The 12752-nt window shown below is 29.8% G+C and overlaps 6 protein-coding genes across 6 annotated transcripts; 1 reads left to right on the plus strand and 5 right to left on the minus strand.

Annotated features, from left to right (window-relative positions):
- Positions 1 to 1174: 1174 nt before the first annotated feature.
- On the minus strand, positions 1175 to 2257 carry RPD3 (histone deacetylase RPD3; the record flags this gene model as incomplete). Its single annotated transcript, XM_011276578.1, has 1 exon — positions 1175 to 2257. The coding sequence occupies one exon, from the start codon at positions 2255 to 2257 to the stop codon at positions 1175 to 1177; it is 1083 nt and encodes a 360-aa protein (XP_011274880.1).
- A 741-nt stretch (positions 2258 to 2998) lies between these two features.
- BN7_2819 (Siderophore iron transporter) lies at positions 2999 to 4813 on the minus strand (the record flags this gene model as incomplete). The annotated part of the gene is made up of 1 exon (XM_011276579.1): positions 2999 to 4813. The coding sequence occupies one exon, from the start codon at positions 4811 to 4813 to the stop codon at positions 2999 to 3001; it is 1815 nt and encodes a 604-aa protein (XP_011274881.1).
- A 1498-nt stretch (positions 4814 to 6311) lies between these two features.
- On the plus strand, positions 6312 to 6755 carry BN7_2820 (uncharacterized protein; the record flags this gene model as incomplete). The annotated part of the gene is made up of 1 exon (XM_011276580.1): positions 6312 to 6755. One exon carries the CDS (start codon positions 6312 to 6314, stop codon positions 6753 to 6755), a length of 444 nt encoding a protein of 147 aa, XP_011274882.1.
- Positions 6756 to 6780: 25 nt separating this feature from the next.
- PEX6 (AAA family ATPase peroxin 6) lies at positions 6781 to 9858 on the minus strand (the record flags this gene model as incomplete). Its single annotated transcript, XM_011276581.1, has 1 exon — positions 6781 to 9858. One exon carries the CDS (start codon positions 9856 to 9858, stop codon positions 6781 to 6783), a length of 3078 nt encoding a protein of 1025 aa, XP_011274883.1.
- Positions 9859 to 10240: 382 nt separating this feature from the next.
- Positions 10241 to 10546, minus strand: MDJ2 (Mdj2p; the record flags this gene model as incomplete). Its single annotated transcript, XM_011276582.1, has 1 exon — positions 10241 to 10546. One exon carries the CDS (start codon positions 10544 to 10546, stop codon positions 10241 to 10243), a length of 306 nt encoding a protein of 101 aa, XP_011274884.1.
- Positions 10547 to 10945: 399 nt separating this feature from the next.
- On the minus strand, positions 10946 to 12013 carry PFA3 (palmitoyltransferase PFA3; the record flags this gene model as incomplete). The annotated part of the gene is made up of 1 exon (XM_011276583.1): positions 10946 to 12013. The coding sequence occupies one exon, from the start codon at positions 12011 to 12013 to the stop codon at positions 10946 to 10948; it is 1068 nt and encodes a 355-aa protein (XP_011274885.1).
- Between the last annotated feature and the right edge of the window lie 739 nt (positions 12014 to 12752).

Raw genomic sequence — 12752 nt, forward strand, 5'->3', positions numbered from 1 at the left:
TATAGCACTTATTAAGAACAAAGTACAAACCTTGAACTTAAGAAACATCGATGTAAATTAGTGACAAGTGCTAATCATGAGAAAACAAGGTGAACTTTTTTCACTAATAGAGTTATTGGATTTTTGACTCATATACTATTTGTTCACCCTTGATTTGTGCTCCGCTTTGAGTCAATTTGCTGGCTCAAAATTTTGAAGCCATAACTTGAAATATAGCGTATAAGGGATATTTTAATGGTTATACTGTTATACTCCCCCTAAAACTAACTCAAATCGTAACAAGTTATACTTGTGTTACTTTGTCATATTCAACTATAAAATAGGTATAGATTCAGCCACCTTTAAACCTATATAACTTCTTTCTTGAACGTAATACTGTTGCTTCTCATACTATTTAAACTCTCACGGGGAACTTTAACCATGATTAAAACACACCATCTTCCAAAGCAAACTCATTTCTTTCGTGATTCTTGAATCTTTGATAACTTTCTCGATCGTATAAAAAATCAATCATCATGTATCTAACTATTCATGCATGCATATAAGTGCATAACTCACATCGAAAAGCCAAATCCCATTTTTTCTACAAAAACAAGATTTCGAGTTTTTGAATTTTATAGATTTCATTGCATGAAAGCTAATTTATATCAACCAGCCATTGGAAAAGATACATAAAATACCTGTTATTCTATTGTTCCAATCAAACCTCATTTCATGGTTGAAGGTGAAGGAAGGTATGATGGGTTATAATGATAGATCCCGAAAGTTTAGATTCAACATATAATTATCAAGTTGAGAATAATAATTTTGCCTCCGCTGGTGATATGCCTTGCTGGTGACACTTTAGCTACTTGGTTCTGGGATTAAAATTATGGTTCATAAACTTGTGCAATTATCGACATAGAAACTAATCATTATTAAGCTGATTGCACTTATATTATAACCTATGCCACAATAGTACTCTTTTACATTGGCTTAATGTTAGAACTGATTTAGTTTCTAAACTACGCCTAGTTCTGGAGCACATTTAGACACACAATTATTGAATTATTAATGTAATATTCAACTACGTAGTGACAATTTTTAAAACAATTTTCTTTGAACATATAATTTTTTATTGTACACATAAAATTAATCTAAATTAATAAAACAAACATCAATGAATGAAACGAATTTAATAGAACTCAGTTTTTGGCGTTATTATGTTATCTCTTGCAAATTGTGAACCACCTTTAGTATCAATAGCATCTGGTAAATCTTCATCTTCATCACCAAGATCTTCAGCATCTCTTGGAACATCATTAATTTGAACACTTGGAGCAAATTTAGTACTTTCTAAATTTGAAAAAATTTGAGTCATGATTTTATCTAAATATTCTGGAGAATTTGCATTATACATATTTGAAGGTCTAACATCTAATTTATAATCTGGACCATAATATTCATAATAATCATTATAAGGTAAATCCAAATCTAAAATTTCATTATTTAATAACCCAGTTTCAAAAGCCCAAGTTCTTGCAACATTTCTCATTGTATAACCACCACCACCTAAAATCATTAATGGAACACCTAAAGATTTACAAAAATTAACACAATTTGCATGACCTTTCATTGATAAGTTGAAACAACCAAGACGATCACCAGATAAAGAATCACCACCACATTGTAAAACAATAGCAGAAGGTTGATACCATTCCATAATCTTGGATATCACAGGTTCAAAAACAGATTTATAAGTACCATCATCAATACCATCTCTTAATGGAACATTAACTGCATAATTTTTACCTTTACCAACACCAATATCTCTTAATTCACCAGTACCTGGAAAAAATTCACCATATTTATGGAAAGAACAAGTCATAACACGATCAGTGGTATAAAAAGCTTCTTCAACACCATCACCATGATGAACATCAATATCAATATATAAAACTCTTGGATGATATCTTAATAATTCAATTATACCCAAGACAATATCATTTAAATAACAAAAACCTGAAGCTTCTGATTTTTTAGCATGATGTAACCCACCAGCATAATTAACAGCAATATCACATTTACCTCTATTTAATCTTGCAGCACCTTCCATTGAACCACCACCAGAAATACCACAATATTCATAAAGACCATCGAAAACTGGACAATCATCACCAACATTGAATTTAACACTTTCTTTTTGGAACATATCTAAATTATCTGGTGTAACTCTTGAAAGGAAATCAATATATTCATCTGTATGAAATTGACACATTTCTTGCTTTGTAGCAGGTTTAGCTCTCTATTGAAATAATTGTTAGTATAATATCACAAGGACTTCATCCGCTATATTGTACATACATAAATCTCCATTTTCTTGTATAACCCATAATTCATAATCAATGAATGTGCCATTCTTATTCTATGTGGTTTCATTGGATGTCCAGCACCATAAGCATAATTACCAACATCGGCTATCAAAATTGTTAGTATATCCCCTTCACTCCAATTATATATCATATATCCATCAGTTAGACTTACCATCGTAGAAATAAGCAACTCCTAGGTATAATCTGTTAGTATACTTCTCAATCACAAATCGCCATTACTAAAAAGATATCAAAACTCACTCTTGTTATCATTTGGTTTGACCGTGATTGGATCAAACGGTTTCTGAGCATAGTTTGAAGTGACCATTGTGACTAAACAGTTCAATAAGCTATGAATTCAAACAGATAAATCAGATAAAATATCAACTAATGATCAAATTCAAAAGAACTCGTTTTGAACTATTTTTTTGGAGAAACCAAACTGATTTTATAAATCCTCACTTTTGATTTAATTTGAAAATGGAAAAATTCGCGAAAAGCTCGAAATTTGAAAAGTATCCCGGAAAATGGAAAAGGACACACAAAATCAAGGATATTATGTAATCAGTATAAACTCTTTGACACATTTTTACACTAGAATCTCTCATAAACATAATTATATTATTATTGTATATACATAAACGATTCTAAAACAAATTACCCTTGTTTTGTTTCATTTCAGAAACTTTATAGTTTCTTATTAGTGCAACCCAAATGAAACCTAAAGCCATAATAGCAGTACCAGCAGCAAGCATTCTTGTTTGTGCATAAGCATAAGCTTTTTGAATAGCTATTCTTTCTAATGAACCTTTTTCATAACTTAATTGAACTTCAATATCACCATAAATATCAGCTACTGCATCAAGTGCAGATTCTGGTAAAAATCTTTCCAATGCTTTTTCAAAACAATTTGTCCAAATAGCACCTGATATAGTATAACCAACTGATCCACCAACAGTACCTGTAACATTAAGCATAGCTAAAGCTGCTGCAATATATTGATGATCAACAGCTACTAAAACTGCCAATTGCATACAAATAGTGAAAGCACTACCACCAACAGAAATGAAAATTTGGGTCATAACAATATAACCAACATAACCTGTTGGTCTTCTGAAATAAATCATCAAACCTTGTGCAAGTATATATAATGGTAAACCAACCCATAATAACCATTTGAAATAACCAGTTTTACGAATACCATAACCAACAATGAATAATAACACACCTGAAACGATATCAAATGTATGACTGATATAACCAGCTTCTGCCACGGTTAAATAATTAACAACTTGTAAAAAAGATGTAAAATATGAATTCCAACAATAATAAGATAATTGATAAGTAAAATCTAAACAACATGCACCAATTAAAGTTCTATTAGCGAAAAATTTATGTTTCATAAATGGAACTGGAGCTAAATAAAATTCATTTAATCCAAAAAGAACTAATAATACAAATCCAACAACAATCATTGCAATAATATAACCAGTTGACCAACCATTTGGTGCAGATGCTGCAATATTAAAAGGTAAAAGGAAAATAATCAAACCTGAAGCAAATAAAAACACCCCTAACGCATCAAATTGAATAATATAATGTTTAATACTTTGAGGAATTGTACGTCCACTTGGTTCTCTTTCCAAAATACCATTTTTTTTAGCTTTTCTTAAATTATATTTTAAAATCAAGTATAAAGGTGCACAAACAACAGGAGTTATAAATGCAAATGTACCAAAACCCCAAGCCCAACCTATAGTTTCCAACATTTTTTCAGCAGCATAAGAACCTGCAAATGCAGAAATCATATAAGGAGATGAAGTGAATGCAAAAGCTAAAGCTCTGTTTTTCAATTGTGTAGCATCCGCAGTAACAACATCAATACTATAGATTAACCCTGTGAAACCAACATTATAGAAAACATTTGCAGCACAATAAGTTGATAAATCATGACTACAAGCCATTAAAATCAAACCTAATTCACAAAATCCAACCATTAATAAATAACCTTCAGCTCTTCCAAATAAATCCAAGAATTTAGCTAAAGGAATGAAAACAGCAGCAGTCATTGAGCTTGAAACAACAGAAATAACAGTCAATAAAGAATGTTCACCCCAATCACTAACAACATAAGAATCTAAACTACCAGCAGTAGAAGATTGGAATGCATTCAATAAATAGACAAACCAAATTGAAATGAATACACCAATTAATGATCTTTTAGACCATGCAACAGCAGTAGCTTCAATTGTTTTAACACCATGTTGTAAGTCCTTATCAATTTCAACATCATCTAATTGATCTGAAGTTTGATCATGGACTTGATTAGAAGTTGTAACTTCTTTTGTTTTATCACTAACATCATTTAATTCCAAATCTAAAGGTTTATCATCTGAACTATTAATTGAAATACTTTCAGTTTTTGATAACCTTGTTGTACGGAATCTATTAATTAACCCCATCTTTCACCTGATTCAAAAGATAAAAAAGAGATCTCTTGGAAGTTGGGTGTTAAATTGTATAATTCCCTTGAAGAAATACCAAAGGTTTAACCAGATGTATATATAATGTTGATGAAATTGATTAAAAGACGGATTTTATCACTTTTTAGGTTATGAATTCATGTAATATGCATAATGAAAATAAGCTTAAAATGGATTATAAAACCGTTATAATATCACCAAGAAAAGAAATTTATGCATAAATCATGGAAAATAAGAGCATTTAACGGTGATTTAAACTTGAAAAATCTTTATTTTTTTGCGGAATCCATGTAGTGATATGTAACATCTTTTAATAATAAAGAACATACGACCCCATTTGAAACCAATGATTCACAAATCACCATACAAATTAAAGATTAATCAGATAAGATTTTGGGGGAGCAGTCTTGTATTTTATACCCAGTGTTTTCAAGACTGAAGCCAGAAGTGAATATCATATAGATCTGCATTAATGTTCAAATGGATATATGGTAGCAATCTTTAAAGATGTGTCACCATTTAAGCTTAAATCAACACCGTAATCCAATCACAAGGCTGACCAACATTATACTTTCTTGAAATAATTCAAATTTTCACGAGCTGTACATAGCCAATTGGAACAAGCCTAAGCGGTATTATAATGATTCAACATCGAAATATAAGTCCTCTCCAAGCCTTTTAGTGGTCCTTCAGCTTCCTCTTCGTTTTATAGAAACGGGTGAAAAATATTAAAAAGGCAAAAAAAAATTCTCACATACATATGGTGCATCGGTGCATCATCCCATTAAAGGCCGATCAGTACATATCTACGAATTATCTACGACAACTTAACAATAAAGGATCAAAGCCTGATTCTAGAAACAAATATACATAGTCACAAATAACCGTTAGTATTTCATGTACTGCTTATATTATGGCTATTATGATTATGAGTTATGATTAGAGCTGGGAATTGAATCAACTTTTCCCTGATTCAGATTCATGAATCAAGATGGACTCATGAGTCCAGCATGAATCAAGGATGAGTCTGGCATACACAATAACCTTTCCTAATTGGGACACTTACCCTTTTGGGTATATATTCGATAATTAAATTCAGAAATAATTTACTTTCTCTAATTTCTCCCATACTATTTACTATATATAAGCTTTCGCGAATTGATTCATGAGTCCAAAAATGCTGATTCAGATTCATGAGTCCAACCTTGATTCATGAGTCCAAATCGTGATTCTCGGCTCAATTCGCGGTAAATTTCCGCGAAAATGGACTCAATTCCCAGCTCTAGTTATGATGCGAAAGCTTCTCAATTAATGAACAACATCGGGTCTAGGCCTGACTGGATTTAGGACTCTAGGCTGCAATAAAAGGACCTAGTCTATTACGGGTGGGTCTAGGAATCTCGAAATTAATACAAAAATTAATTTCAATTATATCAAAAGGTTTAAACTGATGATTTATGCCTTGAAGAAGTGAACTATGACTGGTGCTACGGATTGGTTTGGTACTATAGGCTATTCAAAAGAAAGTGATGAGTTCAATTCGTTATTAAAGTCTATCAAATTAGATTTAGACACTGCAGAAGTTAGAGAGTTTAAAGATTCAATTTCATACAATTTTTATAAAGATGGATTATCATTTACTTTTATTAATGGAATTTTAGATTCAATTGATTTTTTCATAAAAGATCGGAAATTCAAATCAATCAATGATGATTTGGAATTACCTTTCGAAATTACAAAAAATTTTACAGGTCAAAAATTTGTTGAAAAATTTGGTGAACCAATTGAAAAAGGTGGTGGATTGAATTCAAAATTAGATATTTGGTTAAGATGGAATAATCTACAAGTTGAAATTGATGAACAAAATTGGGACGCTGCACAAACGGCAAATTGGAAGTCTTTAACTATATTCAAGGATTAAAAAAATAACTATACTAAATATCATATCATTTTGAAGTTTTACCACCTTCGAAATTTTCACGAACTCTACTATAATGAGCTAATTCATCTGCTGAAACACTTGGAGTTAATTCACGTCTTGCCTTATCAAAATCAACTTCATTAACAAGAACAGTAATATCATCTTGAGTTGCAACATTATCAAACCACCATCTTGTTGACACTGGATCTTTCTTATCAAGATTATACGTTGCAATTTTATTATCAACATCATTTGCAACTCTTGTCATTGCATTTAACATTGCATCTGAACCTAAGGCATAAAAATCTGCACCTGTGAAATTAAATGGACAACTTTCAGCTATAGATTTCAATGAAATTTTTGTATCCATTTTAAATTTTCTTGTTAATGCTTCTAAAATTTTTTCTTGCTTTTCATGTGTATCAGAAACACCTAAATATAACATTTTATCAAATCTACCAGGTCTCAACAAGGCTTCATCCAATAAATCAGGTCTATTTGTAGCACCAACAACGAAAACTCCGTCACCACTATCACCACCACTCATACCATCTAATTCTGCTAATAATTGAGAAACAATTCTATCCATAACACCACCAGAATCACCTTGATTACCTCTTTTAGGTGCAACTGAATCTAATTCATCGAAAAACACAACACATGGTTTTGCATCTCTTGCTCTTTGGAAAACTTTACGAACATTTGCTTCAGATTCACCAATATACATATTTAATAATTCTGGACCTTTAACACTGAAAAAATTTAATGAAAAATTTGTTGCAATTGCTTTAGCTAATAATGTTTTACCTGTACCTGGTGGACCATAAAATAAAATACCACTTCTTTTTTTAACTCCATTACTAAATAATTCTGGATGTTTTAATGGCATATCTATAGTATCCAAAATTTCACCTTTAACCATATCTAATCCACCAATATCATCCCATGTAACATTTGGAATTCTTGGTGCACCAATTGAATCACTAAATTTATTTCTTGCATCATTTATAGCTTTTTCAAAATCTTGGGGTATTAATTTAATTGGATTATGATTAATCAAATGATTTATATCGATTTGAGAATTTTGTGATAATTCATCTAATCTATCAAACCCCAAATTTTTAGCACATTCAAAAATTGAAATTAAATCTCTTGGTGTTAAACCTGCACTTTGTAAAGCTAAAGAATTTATTGAAACATCATTTCTTAAATTATAATTATGGTTTAATTTAAATAAATATTGGAAAATTTGTTTACGTTCTTCTTCTGATGGCACTGGGACTTCAATTTCAAATCTAAAACTTGATCTAATTTCATCTGCAAGACTATCAGCATCATTTGTTGAAGCTATAAATACAACACCTTTTGAAGTGTATTCATTGATTAATTTTGTAATACCCGTAGTGGCAGGACTTGGTTTTAAATCTTGTTGATCTTTCTTAAAATTTAAAGCTTCAATATGTTTAATAAATATAATAACTGACTTGCAATTATCAACATATTTATTTAATTTACCTTGTAATGTACCAATAGTTTTCAATTCAGAACCTGGATTTAAAACATCATATCCATCAATAATTGCTAATGGGATACCTAATTGTAATGCTAAATTTTCCACAATAAATGATTTACCAACATTACGATTTAATGAACTTATTAAAGCTGTAGTTCTTAAATTTGGATTTGTTAATGAAGTTTTAATTAATTTTGATAATTTTTTAGCATATGTGAAAGTTTTTTCATCACTATTTATGAAATCAAATGTTGAGTTTAATCCTAAAAATTTTAACCAGTTTAAATCTGTAGTATTTGATGGTGGTAAAATTTGAGAATTTGTACCTTTAATACCTAATTCAGTATTTGAACTATCCAAGAGATATTGTTTGGAATCTTGTTCAATTGAATCATTAATTGAAGAAACTCTATACCAAGCAACAGAGTCCGGCTCCCCAGTTGGTAAAATGATTTCATTATTTAAATCTATTTCAGAAAGTGATTCAGCTAATACTGTATCAATTGGAATTGGAATCAAATCACCGATTGAAACAAATCTTGAAACAGATTTGAAATATGTAGTTAATTCAGCTTGAATAAATGAAGTATAAATCCTATTCAAAGTTATTGGTGATGATAAAGCTTCTAATTCAACTTTTTCAGTTAATGAAACATCAGATAATTTTTTTTCAGTTTTTCTGATAATAATTTTTTCACCTATTGTTGGATTATTTATTAAGAAAATTGGTGAAAAATATATAGTATTATTTGGATAAGAGTTTGGTTCAATAAATGTTAAAATTTTCAATAATTTTATTGAATTATTAATTTCAATTTCAATAAAATCACCACTATGAACACCAATTTTAGCTAAATCATTTGCTTTCAAGAAAGCTAATCCATGTATATCATCTTTAAGATTTGGTGAAGGGATAGTATGTATAACTTTATGATCCAAAGCCCTAACGTTATATTCATGTTGTTGAGGTTTTGATTTGGAAATAGATAAATATGTTGATATATCCAACGTGCTTAAATCATTAACATCTTCTTCTTCCTCTTTAGTCTTAACAGCATCTTTAATCAATGTTATAGTGGTATTTTCATCAATTTTACCTTGATCAATCGGTTCACATAATAATACTTCACCTTTTGTTAATAATGAATCACCTTCACGAATAATATTTAATTGTAATTTTTCCTTTAGGAAATTCAATAAAGTTTCACCAGAAAACCCTTTCAATAATTGATAAATTTCATCTGGGAATGATATAATTGCTCTTTGAATTGATATTGGTTCAATTGTAGAGATAAAAGCTTGTTCAATAGTTAAATTTGAAATATCTTTAAATCTTGAAGAATCAACAATTTTTATAGTTCCAGAACCTTCAATTGGTTCATCATCAACTTCATAAATGATTGAATTTGAAAATAAATCTGATCCTATTAATTTAATTGATAAATATTTTGTGGCGAATAATTCATTCTTTAAATCATTTGTTATCTTAACATAAGACACAGGTCCCAATTGATCTTCTTCAAATTCAACTTTGACGTTCAACGGGGTTGACGGTGGTCTTTGAGTAGCTTGTGATACAAGACCAGGCATGATTTTTATAGCAAGATTTATGAAGCAGAAGTATTTTTTTTTTGGTGTTGATGTTCTTTGTTTTCAGTAACGGCGGCTTTTCCAATTAATGTTGATTTTTTGAAAATCTGGAGAAAGGATTTTTTTTACCTTGAATCCGAGGCTCAATTTAGGCTAAATGAAGTGGTACAACATAATAAAACAATTGGAAAACCAGTATCAATATTAACCTACATGCTTTCTATACTATCTAATCATTCTTCTACGAGCCAGATTACCTATAAAAAGCTTTTTACCGTTGAAAATAACCAATCTATAACCCTTTTTTATTATTCATGAATATCTATTTATACAAGTTAACCAGAACCAGAATATTATATACAATGATGATCAAACCCTCTGTTCATCTTCTAAACATATAACTCTTCTCCAACACCTCTTTAGCTTCATTAATCTTCATAGCTAAATAAGGACTACCACCTCTATCAGGATGATTTTGAATCATTAAATTACGATGTTTCTTTTTTAATAAATCTTTATCTAAATTCATGATTTCATTCCCTTGGATCCCCAAGATCTCAAGAGCTTCACCTTCAGTCATTATTCGTTGATTAAAACCACCAGGATATTTTTTAAATTTATCTCTTAAATGAGAATCAACTCTCATATTATTTTGTGTTTGATATTGAGATATTGTTATACCATTCATCCTAGCAATTTTTATACTTGATAGTGTTTTATATTTAGAAAACGCTGATAATGCATTTCTGGCCTTTATGAAATTGTTAGTGATCCATGATATGTTGATCTTGTATTGTATTTTCAGAAACTCACTGTTAAAGCAATGAACGTTACACCAACACCTAATATTATGGGGAGTACCTGAAATATGTTAGTTAAAAAGCCATTCTTTTTTGGGATATGAGAAAATAATACTCACCATTTCATATATGAATCATTTAATCAACAAAGTTATCACAGCTGTTCGTGACTGGGTTATTCCAATATTTGCCATAAGATTTCATTTGTAGATTTTTACTAGTTATACTAAAAAAAAATTATTATACCCGCGAATTTTTGATTTTAAGTGCATCTCATCTATAAATGTCTATACAAGTCTATCAGTATCAACAGGGCTATGATTATAAGAAGAATGTTGTAATTCTCTTAATAATTGATGTTGTAATTTAGAATTACTAACCAATGCATCTTTAATCTTTGGGTTTGCCGGATATATTAAACCTTTATCATAGAAAATTTCACCTGTAGATTTATTATCAATTGGTAATAACCATTCTGACCAAGTTTCACCTAATACTGTTTGGAAATTCTTGGTGATAGAACCCAAGTTATATGCATTACCTAAATCTTTTGCACTTGGTTTTTTAGAATATTGATAATAACTATCATTTGCAATTTCTAAATTATTTCTATATCTTGTATAATCATAATATTCAATTGTGGTTAAATTTTGTGAAACGAAATAAATTGTAATAGCTGTGAATAACCCAACTGCAATACCTATAGTTAACCCTAGGACTGCTAATATCACAATATTAAAACTTAAATATTCTTCTTTATAATTTTCATTATAAAAAAATTGATATAATTTAAACCCACTGATTAATAATGCATACCAACCAAATATCACAGTATTTACTAAAAATTGAACAAATGATTTTTGATTTTTAAATCCAATACAAGTTGCAAACCAAGGACAATGATGATCCATTTTAAGCCAACATTTATTACAACTTGAACAATGATGACATCTATCAGGTTTCCAAACTTGACATTTATCACAATATCTAAATTTCCCATTTGATTTAATCATTAATGAATTTTTAATTAAAAAATCTGGTGGTGTTTGATCAATTTGATCTTGTAAAATATTAAATTCTGATTCTATATGTAATTCATTAAAATCTAATGGTGATCCAGCACCTAATTTTATAACTCTATAATATAAATAAATCCCCTGGATTGCTAAATAAAACCCTATTACACTTAATATAAGACCAATTATCCCACCAATCTCTTGTAAACATAAATCATAACAAAATGCATAAATTGCCCATAGATAAAGTCCGTTACTTAATACTTTGGGGAAAAGTGAAGCTAAAGCACAACAACATTTTTCTATCCTCCATAGCATATTGTTTCTGGGTATGGACATCTGAGTATAAGCCTTGTGATTTGTATAACTGTATGGTGTTTGTCCTAGTTTATTTGTGAATCGTGGTTTATATAAATCTCGGTTAAGTTTAGCGTGTAAAGAAATGAAAACAAATCTTCATTGAACTAATTCGCGAGAAAAAAGCACTATAAAAGGGAGGAAAATCGGAAATAATGAACTCCTTTATTTATCAAAACTCAATAACTATTAATCCTTTCTTATAGAACTCTCACCCTGACTCTGATTACTTCAGTCTATATACCAATGATGCTAAACTAGAAGAGACAGCTTAATAAATATATTAGAACCACTTTGTCAGTTGCTTTTAGTCTTTAGATCTGAGGTGTTTTGATCATATAAATTAATCATTTATTGTCATTACACCAATTAGATCCAATTCAATAATCCATATATAATTCAATGACTACATTGTTTAATGTTAATATATTAATGGTTATTTCATCTTTAATAGTCCTTTTGTAGAGGATCTTTGCAGTCGGTGGGCGATCTCATATTTTATTGTATACTGAATATTAGAGTATACTTTGAGGAATGATCAAAGTCTTTTTATAAGCTTATTGATTAGTCACGTTCTTTATTTTATACAGCGGCTAACTATCATAACTATACATAAAATGACAACAATCGCTATGTCTTCAGATCCCAGAATATCAAGCTGGTAAAAAGGTCCTAATATATTTGTTCCACATGAATTAGTGATTATGATACTGCAAATGTT

The sequence above is a fragment of the Wickerhamomyces ciferrii genome, contig 00074 (assembly GCF_000313485.1).
Source record: "Wickerhamomyces ciferrii WGS project CAIF00000000 data, strain NRRL Y-1031 F-60-10, contig 00074, whole genome shotgun sequence".
NCBI lineage: Eukaryota > Fungi > Ascomycota > Saccharomycetes > Phaffomycetales > Wickerhamomycetaceae > Hansenula > Hansenula ciferrii.